The sequence below is a fragment of the Sarcophilus harrisii genome, chromosome 5 (genome assembly GCF_902635505.1).
Source record: "Sarcophilus harrisii chromosome 5, mSarHar1.11, whole genome shotgun sequence".
In the NCBI taxonomy this organism is placed as follows: domain Eukaryota; kingdom Metazoa; phylum Chordata; class Mammalia; order Dasyuromorphia; family Dasyuridae; genus Sarcophilus; species Sarcophilus harrisii.
In genome coordinates, this window is record NC_045430.1 from 67,545,081 (window position 1) to 67,567,524 (window position 22,444).

General features: G+C 33.6%; 1 protein-coding gene across 3 annotated transcripts in view; it reads left to right on the forward strand.

Moving 5' to 3' along the window:
• ABCD2 (ATP binding cassette subfamily D member 2) overlaps nucleotides 1-22,444 on the forward strand; it is a 108,113-nt gene that overhangs the window by 68,510 nt on the left and 17,159 nt on the right. The window contains exon 8 of one of the 3 annotated variants that reach the window (XM_031940466.1): nucleotides 3,962-4,011. The exons of 1 other annotated variant lie outside the window; for it this stretch is intronic. In XM_031940466.1, the coding sequence (XP_031796326.1) occupies nucleotides 3,962-3,969 (8 nt within the window). In that variant the 3' untranslated portion in view covers nucleotides 3,970-4,011. Of the gene's footprint in view, nucleotides 1-3,961; nucleotides 4,029-22,444 lie in introns of those variants that run through there. One more of the 3 variants, XM_023504672.2, reaches the window with a different exon arrangement.

Here is a 22,444-nt window from a genome sequence, read left to right on the forward strand (position 1 = left end):
ACTATCTGAGTTCAATAACAAGATATAGATCAAGACAGCTGGAGATGTCCCTGGATGCGGTGGCTTTTTTAAGCTAAAGTCTTCAACAGCTCTCAGTTTGACTGAAATCATACTCATTTGGTGATTAAAGCTAGGTAGAAATTGAGGCAAAGAATCTCTTCTTTCACCTAGGCCAAAAAAGAAAAAAATATCTATTTTATTGATGTAAGCATTTGTAGATATAAATTTCCCCCCTAAGCTTTATCTGCATTCCCTAAATTTGGTCATGTTGTCATTCTCTTTCATGAAATTATTGATTTTCCCCCTGTGATTTGTTCTTTAACCCTCCTATTCTTTAGCATTTGATTATTCACTTTCCAATAAATTTTCATCTATCTTTCCACTGCCTCTTAAGGATTGTAATTTTTATTCCATTATGATCTGAAGAGGGTGTATTTAATATTTTTGCTTTTCTGCATTGGTTGTGAGGTTTTTATGTCCTAATGTATGGTCATTTTTTTGTGAAGGTCAGATACTGCTGAGAAAAAAGTATATTCTTTTCTATTCCCATTCAATTTTCTCCAGAGATCTTTTATATCTACCTTTTTTTTTTTTTTTTTTTTTTTTTTTTTTTTAAGAATTCTAGTCACCTTCTTAACTAGTAATTTGGAGCAAGATATAGTTTGCTGCCTTATCTCTTTTTGCTTTTGTTTTGTCTAAGATTATGATTGCTACCCATGCTTTCCCCCTCTTTCAACAAAAATAAATTTTTCCCTAGCTCCTTACCTTTACTCTGTCTTTGTGTTTCAAATTCCTTTCTTGTAAGCAATATATTGCAGGATTCTGATTTTTAATCCAGTCTCCTGTCTATTTCCATCTTACGGGTGAGTTCATTCCATTAATATTCACATTTATGATAATTAAATATTTTATTTCCCTCCATTCTCCATTTTATTTTCCCCTCATTTATCCTTGTTTGTCTTTTACTTTCACAGTGTCTCCTTACAAGTGCTTTAATTCTTATCACCATTGCCCCTCACTCTAGTTTTCTTATCCTTAGCCCTTTTTATTTTTCTATAGGGTAAGATAGATTTCTTTATCCAACTGAGTGTGTATGTTATTTCCTCTTTGAGCCAATCCTAATGAGAGTAAGATTCAAACTTTGTGCCCCATGTTTCCATCTTCCCCTTTATTATAATACATTTTCATGCCCTTTTTTAGTGCAATAATTTACACCATTGTATCTTTCCTCTCCCTATTCTCTTAGTTTAATTTTCTTTCTCACCCCTTTATTTTGTTTTTTGTGAGTATCACCTCATTAAAGTTTCCTCATATCCACACCTTCTGTCTAGATATACTCCCTCTCCTTGACCTTATCATAATAAGGATCTTAAGAGTCATAAATGTTATTTTGCCATGTAGGAATATTACCATGTAGGAAGTTTAACCTTATTAAATCTTTTATGTTTTCTCATTTCTTTTTTCCCTTTTTATTTTTTCTCTTGAGAATTATATTTGAAGATCAAATTTTTTATTCAAATTATTTCATTCTTTTAATTAATTCTTTAATTAAGGATGCTTGTAAGTCCTCTATTTTACTGAATATCTACTTTTCCCCTGAAAGATTATATTGTTTTGCTTGTAATCCTAACGCCTTTGCCTTTCAAACTATCATATTCCAAGCTCCCCGATTCATTAATGTGAAAACTGCTAAATCCTGTGTAATCTTGACTGTGGCTCTGCAATGTTTGAATTGTTTCTTTCTGACTGTTTGCAGTATTTTCTCCTTGATCTGGGAGCTCTGGAATTTGTCTATGATGTTCCTGGGAGTTTTAACTTTGGGATCTTTTTCAGGTGGTGATCAGTGGATTCTTTCAATTTGTAATGAACTTTCTATTCTGTCCTCTGGTTTTATGTTATCAAAACAGTTTTCCTTGATAATTTCTTGAAATATGATATTCAGGCTGTTTTTTGATCACAACTTTCAGGTACTACCATAAGTCTTAAATTATCTATTTAATATATTTTCCAGATCAGCTGTCCTTTTCAATGAGAACTTTTATATCTTCCCCTTTTTGTGGTTCTTGTAATGTTGCTTTTAATCATATCTTGTTGTCTCATAATGTCATTAGCTTCCACTTGTCCAATTGTGATTTTTAAGGAATTTTTTTTTCAGTAAGCTTTTGTACCACCTTTTCTATTTGTCCAATTCTTTTTTAAGGAGTTACTTTTATATATCTTTTTGAATTTTTATAAATCCTTTCCCAATTTTTTGTATTTCTTTTACCATGCTGTTCACTCCTTTTTTCATGATTTTCTTGCATTACTCTAATCCCCCCCCCCCAACTTTTCTTCTCTAAATCCTTTTGGATTTTGAGAGGAATTTATATTTTTATTTAAGGCTTCACACGTAGCCATTTTGACATATTTTGTCCTCTTTTTTTTTTTCTCCCTGAGACAATTGGGGTTAAGTAACTTGCCCAGGGTCACACAGCTAGGAAGTGTTAAGTGTCTGAGGCCATATTTGAACTCAGATCCTCCTGACTTCAGGACTGGTGCTCTATCAACTGTGCCATCTGGCTGGCCCTATTGTCCTCTTCTAAATCTGTGTCTTAATATTCTCTGTCACTATAATATGTTTCTGCAGTCAAGTTTTTTTTTTTTGTCATTTTTCTCTATTTATTTTGTAACTTTGTATTCTTATGTGAGAGTTGATCTTTTGCATATTATTTCTAGAGGGTCAAATCTATCTCTTTGTCTGAGCAAAGAATATTTAAAAATTTTTTAAACTGCTCTATTTTGATACTTCATTTAAATATATATATTTTTGATACTACATTTAAATATATATATAAAATCCTAGCCCATGAATATTACAAAAGAAAATCCAAACACAAGAGTGTTTTTGAAAAATTTTGTTTAATTGGTAATAGTTCTTTGGCCCCTGCACTAGAATCTTTGCTAATATTATATTTATTGGTCAAGTAAAGGGAAAAGTAAAACAAAGATGCTCACTCTCCCCACTATTTATTTGATATAGTTCTGGAAAATGCTAATAGTAGCAATAAAGACAAAAGAAGTAAATTAAAAGTTCTCAAGTAAAAAGAAAAAAAATCCCCTACTTATCTATGATAGGATGGTTTCCTTAAAAAATTCTAAGCAATTAGAAATGATACTAACAGAAACTAATGTTTCAGCAAAGTTGTAATAGAATAATAAACCTTCAAAAATCAAAAGCATTACTAGAGTAAATCCAACTTGGTCATAAAGATATGGGATTATGATATGATTTTATTTACATTTTTTGGTATTGACTGTTTTTTTCCCCTCTGTTCCATTATCCTCTAGCTTATGTATTAGTCTCTGTCTCATAAAATGATTTTTGGTAGAGTGCTTTCTTTCTTATTTTTTGAGAACATTTGAGGTAGTATAGGTACTAATTTTACTTTAAAAGTTTTATATAATTATCTTGTAAATCCATCAGGACTAGTAGGTTTTTTCTTTGATTGTTTCTTTTATAGCTAATTTTATTTCCTCCCTGGAAATTGAATTAAGATTTTTGTTCAATCTTTTCTTACTTTGGATATTTTGAGTTTTTGAAGGCATTTTTATATTTCTTTTGTGTTCTCTGTTTTGCTAATCAATAGCTATATATCATAGTTCTGATTATTCATTTTTTTATTCTGAGTTTTTTTATGATTTCACCACATTTCTTTGCTATTTTGTTGATTTGATAACTTTTTTGCCTTTTTAAATATGAGTTAGACAAACAAAGTTTTCATTTATTTAGTCTTTAAATAATTTTATTAATTTTATTCTTCATTTCTAAATTTTTATTTCCAATTTATTTCTACTCTAATTTTTATTATCTTCTTTCTTGTGCTTATTTGGGATTTGCTTATTTGTTGACTTTTTAATTTTTTAAATGCATGTCCAGTTCATTAATCCTCTCTTTTTCTATTTTGTTAATGTATGTTTTTAGGGATATGATTTCCCCCTGAGGACTGCTTTAGCTACATCCCAGAAACTTTGGTATGTCGTTTCATCATTATCATTTTGTTTACCACAATATCAATTGCTTCTCTGTTTTTTGTTTGACTTATTCATTATTTACCATTTCATAATTTTTAGTTTTCATTTGAGTCCATGTCTTTTGTTTTTATTGTATGATTTCTGCCCTATATTTGCTTGTAGTATCTTTGTGCCTTAATACATAGTCAAATTTTATAAAGTTTCACATGGTGTTAATACATACATACATGAATAATAATGTATGTTTGAATATGTATATTCTTTAGCAGTACTTTTAAGAAGATGCTGTAGGACTTATAACCCTAGTTTCTCCAGCAATTTGTTCAGCTCTATTTTTTTTCATTTTGTTTAACTTTATGTTAGCTTTTATGAAACTGAGAGAACATCACTCTCTGTATCTTCTTGTAGTTCAGCCAGTTTTTTGTCTTTATTTATTCCAATGATAATAGATTGATATAGACTTTTTATTTATGGTTCATTTCAACAGAAAGTTATCTTTTTTAAAGAGTGAGAATTTTCTTTTTGGTTTTTTTCTGATGGAATGATTGTAACCCTTGGTTTTTTTGTTTTTTTGTTTTTGGATTTACTTGATGCTTGTTAATTTTTTCTTTAGTTCTTCAATTTTATTCTGTAAATGTCTTTGTACCTATTTTGATTTCTTCTAAATAATTTCTATGTTATTCTATGTTCTTTGTATTGTATCGTCTTATACTAATTCTTGCACATGCCAAAGAGGATATTGCCCCTCATATCATTGTGCAAGTCATTATTGACCTTCGTCCTCCCCTTTGTCATTTCCCCCCCATTTTTTTTGAAGCCTCCTTCCTAGCCCCATCCTTATTGGTGTCATTTGCCCCCAAGGGCTCTGATTCCCTTTTTTTCTGTTGCAGGATGAATGGCTTTTCAAAAGTTCATTTCCTTGTGAATCATACTCATTGGTCATCACATCTATTTATATAATCTCTTTCTCCTCTCATAGAAACATTCATCTATGATACCCCTCCCACCACTGAAACAAAGTTTGTCCCTTCCCATCACCTCTTTTTTCAAGCCCTCACTTTATCTTTCTGTCTGTTCTCCTATAGGCTCTTTCCTCCCCAAGACTACCTGATTTATTGTCTTATCAATATTGAACCATAGATAACAAATCAATATCAATCTATTATCATTTGAACTCATAAAGACAAAAAAATTGCTGTACTATAAGAAGATACAGTGTTGGAGTGCATCATATATTTCCCTCTATTTTCTTTCTCTATGTTCCCTTTCATTTTGTCATTTGAACCTGCAATAACATTGATTTGCCTTTAGACAGGATGTAATGCTTAATCCATGATGTTTCAGTCTTATTTCGCTATCATTTCTATTTGACTTCTTCCATCCTTATATCTTGTATACACATTTAGAAATAAATCTCACTGTTCTTTTGTTTTTGTTTTCTGTATTAATTTATCCTTCTTGTATTTTTGTTTACTGGTGTGTTTGAGAAGCAAATTATTTCTTCAGGTATGGTTCCCCTTTAGGAATGCTTTAAATACCTCATTATTATTATTTTTTTAAAACAAATATACTTTTCATTTATGCTTAGACTCAGATTTTAAGGGTAGGTTGTTTTGGGTGGCACCTTGAAATCCTTTGTTCTTTGTAATACATTATTCCCTTTCTTCTTTCAGTTTTTCGTAAGTACAAAATAATCTTGTGTTATTTGATTTCTTTTAAATTTGAAGTTTTTTCCCCCTGGTTACTTGCAGAATTTGTTTGCCAATGTAATTGTTAAATATTTAGAATTTGCAACATAGAGTTTTGTTGTGTTTCCTAGAATAGATCAGTTGATTCTTTCACACTTTGTTTTTATTATTTAAAAGTTCTATCCAACTTCCTTATAATATTCAAAACTTATCATGTTCCTTTGGAACTCTATAATCTTTAAGTTGCCTCTATATACCACTCATTCAAGATCAGCATGTTTTCCTTGATCCATGGAGATCATGGGTTTTTTTTTTCTATTTTTTTTATTTTTACATCTTTTCTTCCAGATTGTCCTTAACTTTTGTGTATTTGCATTCCCAATCAGCTATCTTCTCTTTCATTTCTTTGGTGAGACCTGCCACTATGGATCCAAGTTTGTTTATTCAGATAATTTTCTTTTCATTATATAGGACATAAATTCTGTTTTCCAGATTATTATTTTTCTCTTAAGCCATTTAAGAAAACCATACTTTTCAAAATCTATAGGACACTCTGCCTTAATGGGTATTTTTCATTTTCCTTGTCTTGTAATAGCCCTATTTCCTTCTATAATTGTCTTCCTTGTTAGTTGATCTCAGTGTCTTTGATTAAGTCATATTCCTCCTAAGATATTTGGTAATTTAAATTTTTCCTTATTTTCCTCTTTTACTCACTTTCTGATTTCATTCCCTTTGATGGTGGTTTCTTTGGGATATAGAATTCCGTTTCTGTCCAAATAACTTCTGGCAAGGAGGTAAAGATAGTTCTGGCCCCAGCTGGATATTACTGGGCTCTTTCCATTAGTAGACTTTCCCAGACTTAATAGTTCTAGTGCCACACAGCTATAAACATGTATTTTATACTTTTTCTCTTTGTTCCTATATTCTCTGGCTAAGTTAATGTACAGAGTATTACTGTGCTATTAATGCAACCTGAACAAATTTCACTTCATTTGGATCTCTGAGGCACTTGGGGTGGGGATTGGGGTGGAGTAGGGGGATGTTATTTTGCAAGCATAAAAGTTGACTTGTGAAGCCTTGTTCTCCAGTAACTCGGGAGATATGAGAGGGGATGCAAAATCAGAGTGTTAGGGATTATTAGCTTTTTCTGTTCATCATGCTTTTTCTTTGTTTGGGTTCTTGGTGTCTTGAATTAGGGAAACAGCTGAAATTGCTTTATTTCTTGTTAAGAAGTCTTGGGAAAAAAAAGAAGTTTACTCCTCCATCCAGGTCACATGACTCCAATATTTTGCTGAGTATTTTAAACATTGGGCAGTTTCTTGAAAACATGGCTATTGAATTGGTTGTAAAGTACTGTAGTGGTATGGGTGTTAAAGTGTATGAATGTATCCATAAATTAGGTATACATTCAGATATTTAACTTAAATTTTTCAATTTAAAAATTAATAGAAGCACAAGATTTGGAAGATTTTAAAATGATGTTTATTAAAGTGAAGCCAGGGAAGAATATTCTGAAAGTTCTCTTAGAATAATCAGACTTTTAAAAAATACTGCTGTCCTGATGCTGAAAGTAGGAAATAATATTATTTTACCTTCCATCCTCTAAGGAGGAGGTACTTTAAAAGGAATCTCTCTTGTGAGTAAGGAAATCCTGACCACAGACAAATTGAAAGCCATTCCTAATTCTAGAAAAGACTATTCCTTTTTTTGTCAGGTTGGGGCCAAATCTCATGTGTCAATAATGTGTTATAGATCTAATTTAGAAATCTCAGAACTGGAATTCCACCACAAAATAATCATGGCAGATTTGGATTCAGCAGTCAACAGATACACTCAGTGTTGGCAGGGACTGTAGTCACAAATGATGTGTAGGTTGGTAGTTTTAAATAAACAAGTCTTAATTTGATTTGGCTTTAAGGTCATATAACCTGGAATCACATGTCAAGCATTTCTCCAAACACTAGAGAAACAATATGGTGACAAAGAGACTCTCTCTGACTCCTGGTCACCATCTTTGCTCCAGGGTGCTCCCCAGTGCTTTGCACTAGTCATGTGCCTTCCAGACTTTTCACTCCAGGGCTCTCTAAGTGCTCTTCACTAGTCCTGGTCCTAGACCACTAACATTTATCTCTTGCACTGCCTACTGTGGTGCTCCCCTAAGCTAGAACATTTTTCCTGCTCCTTCTTTCTCAGCTACTCTACTTTGTGCTGCCATCTGATACCTCCTGACCGATTCCTCCAGGCCATATCCCTACCTGCCTTTTTTTTTTTTTTTTTTTTTTTTGTCATGAGCTATGCGTCCCAGACCTTCAGAGTATGAAAAAACCAGCACCTACCAAGAATTTGGGCTTTGAAAAAAACTGTAAACAATCTAATCCCCTACTCCCTTAATGTTTTTCTCTCCAACCATTAACACCACTTGAACACGTCATTCTTTAATGTTCAGTTTACCTGCCACTCGCATACTCTTCCCTATCCCAGGGATTTTGAACCTCAATTTTCTGATGTACCTTATTTCCCAGTTCCCCATCTCCAACTATTTGTTTCTTTATTCTAATCTCCAAGTCTAATCCCAATCCAAGCCCTTAGTCCTTTTCCTCATCCCTTTAATGTTCTACTTCAAAATATGCTGATTGTCCCTCCTACTATGTTGTTGGAATTCTTGCTCCTCAACTAAAAAACTTCCTTTTCATTTAAAACTATTTTTTTCTTCTTAGATTTTCTAGCACTCACTGAGATTTGACTTCCTCCTGATGACATTTCCAGTTTGATTGTACTTTACCATTTCCTAACTCACTCTTCTTAGTAGGGGAATGAGAATATTTCTTGCTTCCTGTTGATACTTGTAGACTATTACCATCCTTAAGCAATCTCTCTTCCTTTGAGTTATCCAAATTTATCACCAAATCCAGATCCTCATGGTTCTTATTTAAAGGCTGTTCTAGCTCACAGTCTTTCTCTATCCAAACTTCTGCTTTCTCAACTAGGCCCTCAATCCATATGCTTCATTTTAAAAAACAAACAAAAGAGACCATTCATTATGTGCTTCTCTTTCCCCCAGCATTGACTCTGAATTTAGAGAGCACTAGCATTAGAAGACATCACCTTCATTATTTGGCATAATTTTCTAGATATGATGAAGGATCTTAATCTTTTTCCCAGAGTTCCAGTTATGCCTTTTGGACATCTTAAATTGGAGGTTCTGTAAGAGCTTCATACTACATATGTCTCAAATAAAATTCATCTTCCTCCCAAAACCTTTCTCTCTTCCCAATTTTCCTGTCACTGTTGACATTTTCTTACATATGCACTCAAATTGCCAAATCTTGTTTTTATTTTCATGACATTTCTCATACATACACACCAACACTCCCTCATTATCACTTGATTCAATTTTTGTAATAGCCTTTTAATTGGTCTCCCTGCCTCAAGTTTTTCCACACTTCAATCCATTCTCCACTTTGCTGCCAAATGATTTTCCTAAATCTGAATAGACTTGAATATGCTACTCTTTTACTTAATAAAACCACTGGTTCTGTTTTATCTCTAACATAAAATATAAAACGCTCTATTTAGCATTCAAAGCCCTTTGAAACCTTGACCCTGCCTTTCTTTCTAGTCTTTTTACACTTCATTCCCCTCCATATATCCTATAATTCATCTATATTTTCCTATTGGCTGTTCCTAATTTCTCTATGCCTTTGTGCTCTCTATTCTTGGAATGCTCTTGCTTCTGACTCCTAGGTTTTTGGCTTTCCTTCAAGAAATAGTTCAAATTCTATTCTTCCAATTTTTTTTTTCTTTTCTCTATTTACTCCACTGCTAGTGCTTTCCCTCTGAGATTAATTTCCAATTATACTATATATATCTTCCACATACATAGTTGCTTGCATATTGTCTCCCCCATTAAAATGTGAGCTCCTTGAAAACATGGAACATGTTTTTGCTTTTCTTTGTGTCCCCAAGACTTAACACATTACGTGGCACAATCTAAGTGGATGCCTCCTTACAGAGATCAATATGGAAGAGATAACAGTACCAACTAAGTTCAGATTGAAGTGCACACACACGCAACCATCTAGAGGTGTGATATATAACCCAGAACTTTATCTGAGTAAATACTATGCTGTGCTCTTGGCCAGCCCTAATTTGGTGCTTTCTCTTTTCCTCCCTCTCTTTCCCTTTCACTACCTTCATTTCCCTCTATTTCTTTCTTCCTCTCCCTTTCTTTTCCTCTTTCCTTCTCCCTCTTTTTCTCCCTCATTCCATCAACTATCCTTGGTCTTTTGAAGAACTAATTTCCCCATGGATATCTGTGCAAAAAAAAAAAATATGTTAAGTGAAATTTAAAACCCTGAAATTCATTTTAATGATTTTTGAGATTTTATAGATAATAATGAAGAATCCGTGTTCTATTCCCTGAAATTATACAAAAAAATTTAAAAGATAGTTATTACTACTACAATCAGTAGTATTGAACGTGGAAGAGGATTCAGTTTAGTAAATATAATTTGCATGAGGATAAGAAACAGTTTAACAGTAAATCCCACATCCAAATTAAAGACAATAGATTGAGAAAAGAGTGGAATAAGCTCTAGCTTCTTATGTCAAGTTATGGTTGAATTGTAAGTATGATTGCTCATGGATACAAGCATTCAGCAAAAATCAATAAAAATATTCTGGGAGAATCAATTGGTTATATGGTTATTTACAATAAAGAGTATTGTATACCTTATTATTATTTATAAATTGTGTCCAACACAGCCTTAATATCAGTAAAATTTACAATAAAATTATGTCCATATATATATGCACACTTTTTTCTGGGGGGGGGGGGGGGAATAGGTTGTTAAACTTTTACCATTGCAAAAACTTCATTGCTAGGCACATATCTCAAAGAGATAGGTGATAAAAGGAAGGACCCCATATATATTAACATAACTAAAGGAGCTTTATTGGAAATTAAACAACATGCCTTTTGCTTGGGACAGTTGTGGTATATCAATATAATGGAATATTGTTGTACTCTAAAAATAATAAATATTAATAGAGAAAAATATAAGAATATATCTAAATGGTTGCCGACTGATATAAGCAGAACCAAGAAATTGATGTACAATAATGATTACAACAAAATAATGCTATGAAATTATAATGACTAAGACTGACCCTAAAAATATGAAAATGTGTTTTGGGCCAGAACTCGGAACCTGAAACAAAGGATGCTTACAAGGTACTAAGTGGAATTAAGAAGACAATGGTTTAGCATGGTTCAGTATGATTGATTTAATCCTACACCAAATAATGGTTTCCTAGTGATATAATGATTGGTGTATACTCAGTATGGGGCATATAAGCTAGAAGCTCTCAGGGCCAAAAAGAGACAAGCTCACTAGAAGGTCTCAGAGGCTGAGACAGATTCATTCCATCATCCACCTTTGTGATGGCTGCAAGCTGAAGCACAAACCCTTGGAAGTCGGGGAGATTCAGAGGGCAGAGAAGGAGGCAGGAGCTCAAGCTCTCAAAACCAAGGAGAGAGATAGGTCTCTAAGAAAGCTAACCGGACTCCAGGAGAGGAGACAAAGAGTTTGAAAGAGACAATAAAGGATTTGGACTTTAACCCCCGGCTATACTTGTGGTGATTACTGAACTGAAACGAAGGCTGCTGCCAGAGACCCCAAGAAAACCTCCACAGAGAACATTACATTTTAGAGAGAACATTACAAAAATGCATTTTCTTTGTAGAGGTGGACTGTGTCTATGGAATACTGCATATAATATTGATTTAAGCTTATTCATTGATTAATTTTGTAAAACATTTTTTTCTTATTCTTTGTTGTAAGGGGTGACTTCCTGAGAAGGGAGAGTTATTCTGGGAAATACAGGTGATGTAAAAACCAACTATAATAACAAAAATTTAACAACTAATAATCAGGCCAAAACATTTACTAAGTGCCTATCATTGCTGGGCATCATGCAACATGTGACGATATTAAAACAAAATCATGCATTGGGGCCAATTGTTCTTTAAATGTTTGGTAAAATTCACATGTAAATCCAACTGGTCCTGGGGATTTTTTCTTAGGGAGTTGTTTAATTGCCTGTTCTATTTCTTTTTCTGAAATGGGACTATTCAACAATTACTTCCTCCTCTGTTAGTCTGGGAAGTCTATATTTTGGGGTGGTCATCCATTTCATTAGGTTTATCAAATTTATTGGCATAAAGGTTGAGCAAAAATAACTCCATTATTATTTCTCTAATTTCCTCTTCATTGGTGGAAAGTTCTCCCCTTTTCATTTTTTAAGACTACTAATTTCATTTTCCTCCCCTCCTTTTTCTAATCAGATTTCCAAAGGCTTATCTATTTTTTGGCTTTTTCATAGGGCCAACTCTTGGTTTTATTAATTAGTTCAATAGTTTTTTACTTTCAATTTTTTAATTTCTCCTTTTAATTTTTAAATTTTAATTTAGTTTATTTGATTGGGGGGTTTTAATTTGGTCTTTTTTATAGTTTTTTAGTTTCCAAGAATTCATTAATCTTTTCTTTCTCTGTTTTATTCAAGTAAGCCTCTAAGGATATAAAATTCCCCTCTTATTACCGCTTTTGGCTGCATCCCACAAATTTTGGTATGATGTCTCATCCTTTGTCATTATCTTAGTAAATTATTAATTGTATCTATAATTTGCTTTCACCCAATCATTTCTTTAAGATGAAGTTGTTTAGTTTCCAATTATTTTGGCCTTATTTCCCCCTAACTTTTTTGTTGGTAGTTTTTATTGCAATCATGATCTGAAAAGAAAGCATTTACTATTTCTGCTTTCTTGCATTTAATTTTCAGGTCTTTATGTCCTAATTATAATTCAATTTTTAGATAGGTTCCATGAACTTTGAGAAGAAAAGTATTTCCTTTTCTATCTCCATTCAATTTTCTCCAAAGATCCAACATACCTAATTTTTCTAATATTCTATTTACTTCTTTTAATTTCTTTCTTATTTGTTTTGTGGTTTGATTTGTCTAATTCTGAGGAAATTACAAGGTTGAGATCTCCTACTTTTAAGTTTTGTTGTCTTTTCTTCCTTGCAACTCTCTTAATTCTCCTTTAGGAAGTTGGATGCCATACCACTTGGTGCATATATGTTTAATATTGATATTGCTTCGTTGTTTTATGCTACCCTTTGGCAGGATGTGGTTTCCTTCCTTATCTCTTTTAATTAGATCAATTTTACTTTTGCTTGATCTGAGATAAGGATGGCTACCCTCTTTTTTGACTTTCACCTGAAGCATAATAGATTTTGCTCCAGCCTTTTTACCTTTTACTCTATTGTATCTCCTCTTTAAATGTTTTTCTTGTAAACAACATATTGTAGGTTCTGGACTTTTTGATCCAGTCTGCTATGTGCCTCCTCTTTATGGGGGAGTTCATCCATTCACATTTCCGGGTTAAATTACTAAATCTGTATTTCCTACCATCCTAATAACCCCAGATTGTGCTTTACTTATTCTTGCCTCCCCAACCCTCTTTCCCTCCTTTTTAAACTTATTGCCCCTCTTGTATCATGGTCACCCTCTTTATAATCCCCTCCCCTCCCCCCGAGGTCTTTTTCCCCTTCCTTCCCTTATTCTCTTTTTCTTTTCCCTTTTCCTCTCCCCGTTTTAATAGGCGAGGAAAATTTTCTCTAAAACAAATGTCAATTATTTTCTTTGAGCCAACTCTTGATGAAGTAAGATTCATACAATTTCCTCCCCTCTCTAAATTCCCCTCAATATGATTAAAAGTTTCCTTTGCCTCTTTTGTGGGATGGGTTTCCCTCTTTTTATCCCTCCTTACCTTATTCTGCCATCATCCCTTTTCCATTACTTCCCTTTTTATGTTATATCAGTACAATCAAATTATACATGTATTCTTTTTTTAATGTCCACAACAGAAATACAATTCTCCAAAGGTTATTTTTTACCTTTTTGCATCTCTTAGGTTCTATGGTTGGAATCAAATTTTTTTGTTTTAAGTTCTGGTTTTCTTCAGAAACAAATGGAATTCATTTGTTTCATTAAATCATCCATCTTCTTCCCTGGAAGAAAATGCTCAACTTAGCTGGGTAGTTTATTCTTGGCTGCATCCCAAGTTCTTGTGCCTTTCCGGAATAATTCATATTCCAGGCCCTTCTTTCCTTTAATATAGAGGCAGCCAGATCTTAGGTGATCCTTATTAATGGCACCTCGGTATTTAAATGGTTTTTTGCTGTTTTAAAATTTTTTTCCTTAATCTGATGGTTCTGAAAATTTTGCCACAATATTCCTTGGGGTTTTATTTTAGGGTTTCTTTCAGAAGGGTTAATTAGAATTCTTTCAATCCTATTTTACCTTCTGATTCTATTACATCTGGGCAGTTCTCTTTGATTTTCTTGTAAAAATAGTATCTAGGCTCTTTTTTTTCATCATAGTTTGGAAAGTCCAATAATCCTCAATTTATCTCCCTAATCTATTTTCTAAGTCTGTCGTTTTTCCAAGTAGATAATTCATGGTTTTCCAGTTTGTCATTTTTTTGTTTTGCTTGACTGATTCTTGCTGTCTCCAATTGAATCATTAGTTTCTATTTGTTCAGTTCTAATTTTTTAAAAAATTATTTTCTTCATTAAGCTTTTTTACTTCTTTCTGTATATGTCAATTGGTTTTTAAATTATTGTTTTTGGTCTGTGGAATTTTTTTCCATTTTACTAATTTTTTTGTGAATTATTTTTCTTTTTCAATTCCAAGATCCTACTTTCTTGTGAGTTCTTTGTCTTTTTCAATTCCACAAATCCTACTTTCTAGTGAATTCTTTATTTTTTTCAATTCCACAATTCTTACTTTCCTGAGATTTTTTACTTTTTCCAATTATTATTTCAGGAAGTTTTTGCCTCTTGTAAGGCTTTCTTTCCTTTTTCCCATTTATCTTCTAACTCTTTTTGGAACAAATGGTTCTTCTTGAAGCATCATGTAAAGGAGGACAATCTGATGCATTTTTTGCTGTTTGAGGTCTCTTCAGGTTTGCTGACCTGCTCTTTTTCTGCATAAGCTTTGTGGTCGTTCTTTTTCATCTTTTTTTCATGTTTTGGCCTTTAGGGTGAGTCTCCTAGGCAAGGGGTTCCAACTTCCTCCAGAGCAGGGGAAAGATGTAAACCGATTTCCCCTCCGAGGTAAAAGTGCTCTAGTGAGGATTTTCCCTTCCCCAAAGGAAGTGGATTCAGTAATGGCCGAGCTATCAAAAGTGCCCAGTTGGGCTGAGGTGGGTTAGCGATTGCCCTCGGCCCAAAAAATTGAAAGTGTCCACCCCCCAGGCTGGAGCCCTTGTGGGACTGTGAGTGTGGTGACCACAGACCCCACTCTGCCCCGTGTCTCTGCCCAATCCTCGCCCTGGAAAAGCTCTATGGCCCCAAGCGGAGCCCCCCACTGTGAAGATTGGAGGCTAACCGGGCCTTAGTCCTCCCTCCGTTTTAGGATCACAACTTCCCAAGGAAGAAGCCCGTACTGCGGTTTGGGGCTTGTGCACTTTCTGAGATCTGTGCTTTCACTTTGGTTTAAGACTCTCCTCGGAACCCTAATTTTCCTCCCAATTTCTTGCGCTGATCTCCCCCCTGGTCCCGGAACCAATCTTTTTTTTGGGAGACTGCGATTTTTCTTTGGCCGGTGAGTTGTTCTACTTCTTATCTTTTCCAAATTGTAAGCGAACCAAGATGGGCGGAGGAAAGACACCTGTGACTTTCAAAGCTCTTCTCTTCCCCTCTTTATCAATATTATATCGAGCCTCAAAAAATAGTTTGGCTGCCAAAGAAATATCTTAAAGGGAGGGAAAAGGAGCCCACATGTGCAAAAAATGCTGGAGCCTTTTGGTAGTGGCTGAAGGGTGGAAACTTGAATGGTTGTCCATCGATTAAGAGAATGGCTGAATGAGTTATAGTATATGAATGTTATGAAATATTATTGTTCTGTAAGAAATGACCATCAGGACAATTTCAAGAAAGGCCTGGAGAGACTTACAACGTGCTGAAGTGAAATGGCAGGACCAGGAGATCATTTATACTTCAACAACAAATATATGATGACCGGTTCCTGATGGACCAGGCCATCCCTCCAACGGATCAACCAATGTTTCTAATGGGCATTAATGAACTGAACTAATATGCCCAGAAAAAGAACTCTGGGGGATAAAAACCATTACATTGAATTCCCCAATCCCCTATATTTATGCCCCTGCATTTTTTTGATTTCCTTCACCAAGCTAATTGTACAATTTTCAGAGTCGTTCTTTTTGTACAGAAAATAATGTTTGGTCATGTTATACTTATTTTGTATCTAATTTATATTTTTAATATATTTAACATCTACTGGTCATCCTCCATCTAGGGGAAATTGGGGAAATTAAGGGTGAAAAATTGGAACAAGAGGTTTGGCAATTGTTAATGCTGTAAAGTTACCCATGTATATATCCTGTAAATAAAAGGCTATTAAAAAAAAATCATGGGAAAAATGCAAACAACAGAAACAATAAAAAGAAGATTAAGGATTTAAATTTCCTATTTGGACAGCTATAATGTTTGTTTTCTTGTTTAGAAATTTTGGTTTAGCAAATCCTGTTTTCTTTTTTAAATATAATCATAAACTTTTATTTTTAAAAAATCATTTATTTAATATTTTTGTTGTTCTCCACTTACTTTATTTTTTTAAATTGTAGTAAGAATCATGTTGGGAGAAACAAATCAGAGCAAAAGGGAAAAACCATGGGAGAGATTAAAAACAAAAACAGAAAAGAGAAGTGAACACAGCATGTGCTGATTTACATTCAGTCTACTTAGTTCTTTTTCTGTGTGCAGATGGCATTTTCTGTCAAAATCTATTGGGATTGCTTTGAATCACTGAACCACTGAGAAGAACCAAGCCTTTTACAGTTGATCATTACACATTCTGGCTGTTATTGTGTACAATGTATTCCTGGTTCAGCTTGTTTCACTCAGCATCAATTCATGTAATTCATTCTAGATTTATCTATAATCAACTTATTCATAACTTTTTATAGAACAATAATATTCTATTATCTTCATATACCACAGCTTGTTCAACCATTCCCCAAGTGATGGACATTCACTCCTTTCCAATTCTTTGCTACCAAAAAGAGCTGCTATAAACATTTTTGTACATGTGGGTCTCTTTCCCTCCTTTATGATTTCCTTGGGATACAGACCCAGTAATGGTACTTCTGGGTCAAAGGATATGTATAGTTTTATAGCCCTTTGGGCATAATTCCAAATTGCTCTCCAGAATGGTTGGATTGTTTCACAACTACCCCAACAATGCATTAGTGTCTCAGTTTTCCCACATCTCCTCCAACATTTATCATTATCTTTTCCTGTCACCTTAACCAATCTGAGATATGTGAGAGGTGGTACCTCAGAATTGTTTTAATTTGCATTTCTCTAATCAATAGTGATTTAGAGCACTTTTTTTAAAAATTTAATAGCTTTTTATTTACAGGTTATATGCATGGGTAACTTTACAGCATTAACAATTGCCAAACCTCTTGTTCCAATTTTTCACCTCTTACCCCCCACCCCCTCCCCCAGATGGCAGGATGACCAGTAGATGTTAAATATATTAAAATATAAATTAGATACACAATAAGTATACATGACCAAACCGTTATTTTGTAGAGCACTTTTTATATAACTATAAATGGCTTTAATTTCATCATCTGAAAATTGTCTGTTCATAGTCTTTGACCATTTATCAATTGGAGAATGACTTATATTCTTTTAAATTCAACAGTTCTTTATTTTAGAAATGAGACCTTTATCAGCAATACTGTCTGTAAAAAAATTTGCCAGCTTTTTACTTTCCTTTTAATCTTGTTTCTGTTGGTTTTGTTTGTACAAAATCTTTTTAATTTAAGGTAATCACAAAGTTGTCCATTTTGCCTTTTATAATGTTCTCTACTTCTTCTTTGTCATAAATTCCTCCTTTCTCCAAAGATCTGATTGATAAATTATCCCTTGTTCTCCTAATTTGTTTATGGTATCCTTTATGTCCAAATCATGTATCCATTTTGACCTTATTTTGGTGTGGGGTGTGAGATATAGGTCTATACCTTTTTTTCTGACATTTTTCCAGTTTTCCCAGTATTTTTTGTTAAATACTGAGTCCTTATCTCAGAAGCTGGAGTTTGGGGGTTTATCAAATACTAGATTGCTATAAGCCTTGATTATTGTGTTGTATCTAATCTATTCCACTGATCCACCACTCTTTTTTAGCCAATACCAAATGGTTTTGATTACTGCTGCTCTATAATATAGTTTTAGATTTGGTACTGCTAAGCCACCATCCTTTGTATTCTTTTTTCATTAATTCCCTTGATATTCTTGACTTTTTGTTCTTCCAGACGAATTTTGTTATTATTTTTTCTAATTGTATAAAATCATGTTTTAGCAGTTTGAGTGGTATGGCACTAAACAAGTAGACCAATTTAGGCAGAATTGTCATTTGTATCATTTTAGTTCGGCCTAGCCATGAACAATTGATATTTTTCTAATTGTTTAAATTTGATTTTATTTGTGTGAGAATTTTAGTAATTGTGTTCATATAGTTTGTCTTGGCAGGTGGACCCCCAAATATTATATCTTGTCTACAGTAATTTTAAATGGAATTCCTCTTTCTGTCTCCTGCTGATGAGTTTATCATTTATAGAAATGCTGATGACTTGTATAAGTTTATTTTATATTCTGCAACTTTGCTAAAGCTGTGAATTCTTTCCAGTAGATTTTTGGATGATTTTCTAGGATTCTTTAAGTATATCATCATATCATCTGCAAAGAGTGATAGTTCTATTTCCTCTTTCCTTTAATTTATTTTTCTTTTCTCATTGCTAAAGCCAATATTTGTAGTACAATGTTGAATAATAGTGGTGAAAATGGGCATCTTTGTTTCACCCCTGATCTTATTGGGAATGCATCTAACTTCTCTCCATTACAAGTAATACTTTCTGTATGTTTTAGATAAATACTGCTTAGTATTGTAAAGAAAGCTCCCTTTATTCCTATGCTTTCTAATGTTTTTTAATAGGATTGGACATTGTATTTTGTCAAAAGCTTTTTCTGCATCTATTGAGATTATCATATGATTTCTGTTGGTTTTGTTGTTGATATGGTAGATTATAGTAGTAGTTTTGATGAGGTTTGTATCCCCTCAATTCCTGGTGGTGATGAAGTTAGTGGCAATAAGAGAGTTGTTAAAATCCCCTTCAATTGGCCGCAGGTTTAAAAGTGAAAGAATTCACTTATTCCTGAATTATTAGTTGCAAAATGAAAATTTATTGTTGGATAGAAATCAGTTTGCTAAGAGATTAACTTCTATAGTGTCAGAGTTCTATTGGGAAATGGAATTTTATATTGAGAGAATCATCTGGCAGGGTCCTAGCAAATTGCTTGTACCTTCTGCAAAGAATGAGTTTAAGGGAACCTATTATATATGGGTATCTTGGTGGGTGTTGGGGCAGCCTGAGCTGATCAGACCAGGATTTCTCAATTTAATGAGAATTTAGAATTTCTAAGGGAGTTGATTTATCCCTGAATAGTATTGCTTCCCTTATCCTGGGAGGGTGGGCCCTGTCTCTAGACTCCTTGGAGCCTGGGAGATCCTGATCTCTGAGATCAGAAAAGCGGACACAATCTCAGAGTGATAATCTGAAAGGGAATACAGCTTCAGTAAAGAAAACAGTTTCCCTCCTGCTCCTTTCCTGATATTGAACCAACCCGGAATTCCTGGTATAAATCCTATTTGGTCATAATTATTATGACCAAATTATTATCTGCTACTAAGTTGTAATCTCTTTGTTAATATTTTATTTAAAAATTTGGCATCAATATTCATTAGGGAAATTAGTCTGCACTTTTCTTTCTATGTTTTGGCCCTTCTTGATTTAGGTTCGAGTACCATATTTGTTCACAGAGGAATTTGGCAGTATTCCTTCTTTACCTATTTTTTCAAATAGTTTGCATAGTATTGGAATTCATTGTTCTTTAAATATTTGCTAGAATTCATTTGTGAACTCATCTGGCCCTGGATATTTTTTTTTAGGAAATTCATTAACTTGTTCAATTTCTTTTTCTAAAATGGGACTATTTAAATATTTTATTTCTTCTTCTGTTATACTGGAAAATTTATATTTTTATCTATTTCAGTTAGATTGTCAGACTTGTTGCCATAGAATTGGGCAAAATAGTTCCTAATTATTGCTTTAATTTCTTTTTCATTGGTGCTAAATTCACCCCTTCCATTTTTGATTTTCGTGATTTGTTTTTTCTTTTCTTTTTCTGATGAAATTAACCAAAGGTTTATCTCTTTTGTTAGTTTTTTCATAAAACCAGTTCTTATTTTTGTCTATTAGTTCACTAGTTTTCTTAGTCTCTATTAATCTCTCCTTTGAGTTTCAAAATTTTTAATTTGGGATTTAATTGGGGGGCTTTAATTTGTTCTTTTTCTAGTTTTTTTAGTTGTATGCCTAATTCATTGATCTCCTCTTTGTCTATTTTATTTATGTAGTTATTTAGAGGCTTAAAATTTTCTCTAAGAACTTCTTTGGCTGCAACCCATAGATTTTGGTATGTTGTCTCATTGTCATTTTCTTGGATGAAATTGTTTCTGTGATTTGTTATTTAAGCTACTCATTCTTTAGAATTAGATTAGTTAATTTCCAATTGATTATTAGTCTGTCTACCACTTGGTATATAAACATTTAGTATCAATACTACTTCATTATTTATTGTACCTTTATCAAGATGTACTTTCTACGTAAATTTTTATACCCAACTGAATGATTAAGTTATTCCTTCTTAGAGCCAAAACTGATAAGATCAAGCTTCAGACAATGGTCATCCCCTCCTTTTTTTCCTGGATTGTAATATGTCTTTTGAGCTTCTTCATGTGAATTAATTGTCCCATTATACCTCTCCTTTCCTCTTTTTCCAGTACAGACTCTTTTCCTCCCCTTAATGTCTTTTTCTTTGATATCATCACATCAGAGATCATTCACAACCTTCAGTCCATGTGATGCTTCCCTCCATCTGCCCCAGTGTCAAATACAATTCTCAAGAGTTACAAATATTATTTTCCCATATAGAGATGCAAACAGTCTAACCTTTAAATATATATATATATATATATATATATATATATATAATATAAATATGTATTTTATATGCATATATAATATATATTTCCCCTGGTTGCCATTCTATGTTTCTCTTGAGTCCTTTGTTTGTAGATTAAATTTTCTGTTTAGTTCTCTTTTTTTCGATAGAAATGATTAAAAGTTTCTTACTTCATTGAAGCTCCATCTCCACCCCTGAAAAATGATGCAGAATCTTGCTGGGTAGTTAATTCTTGGTTGTAACCTCAGGTCCTTTGCCTTCCAGAATATGGTATTCCAGGTCCTCAGTTCCTTTATAATAGAAGCTGCCAGATCCTGGGTAATCCTGACTGTTGCTCCTTGACATTTGAATTGTTTTTGTCTGGCAGCTTGCAGTATTTTTTCCTTGAGATTATAGTTTTGGAGTTTTGCAACAATGTTCCTTGGGGTTTTCCTTGTGGGATCTCTTTGCATAAGTGATGGATGGATTCTTTCAATGAGTATTTCCCCCTCTGTTTCTAGAATATTGGGACAGTTTTCCTTAATGATCTTTTAGATGCTACCCAAGTTTTTGTTGTTGTTGTTGTTGTTTTTTGTCATGGAATTCAGGTAATCAATTTTTAAAGTGTATCTCCTGGATCTATTTTCTCGGTTAGCTGTTTTGTCAATGAGGTATTTCACAGTTTTCCTATATATATATATTTAGTTCGACTGATTCTTGCTGTCCCCCAAAGTCATTAGCTTCTATTTGCCTTGCTGTTTTTAATGTGTGATTTCCTTATCTTTTGTATTTTTTTTTCTACTTGGTTTATTCTACTGTTTTAAGTAGTGGTTTTCTGTAGACAATTTTTTCCTTTCTTTCCCAAACTGTGGACTCTCTCATGCATAGTTCTCATTTCTTTTCTCATTTTTTATTTCCACTTCTTATTTGCCTTTTGAAGTCTTTTATGAACATTTCCAAGAAGCCTCTTTGGGTTTGGAACCAAATCATTTCACTCTTTGATATTTTCTTCTGTGGATGTCATCTGAGTTTGTGTTTTGGTTTGCCCTATCATCATAGTAGCTTTCTATAGTCAAGGTTCTTTTCTGTTTCTTGCTCATTTTCTTTCCTTTTCTTTTGGTGTTTTCTCTTTTTTTTATTTTTAAGGTTGAGCTCTGCTCCTGGGATAAAGAGAGCGCTGTCCCAAGCTTCCTGTGCAGCTCTGAGCCTTGGCTTTGAGCACAGGAGCCATCTTGTGTTTGTAGGGGGTAGCTTTGCCTGCTCTGTTCAGGAAATAACCCAGTTTCCCAGAATTTGCCTTCTGAGTTAAATTGGAAGCTGCCCTTCTAATCTGCTCCTCTTCTGAGCCAGGACTGAGGGTCTTAGTTGCTGATTTGCTGTGATTAAGACCCTCTCACCGAATTTCCCAGAGTCTATCTGACCGGGGCTGAAACCCTTTTCACCCCAGTGAGACTGACCTTTCTTAAAGTTTTTTCACTCTATCTTGAGCTGGAGAATGGTTCCATTTGGTAAGACTATTCAGAGGCTTGATTTTAGGAGGTTTTTGAGCAAAATTGGGAAGGCCCCCAACAGCTACTCCACTATCTT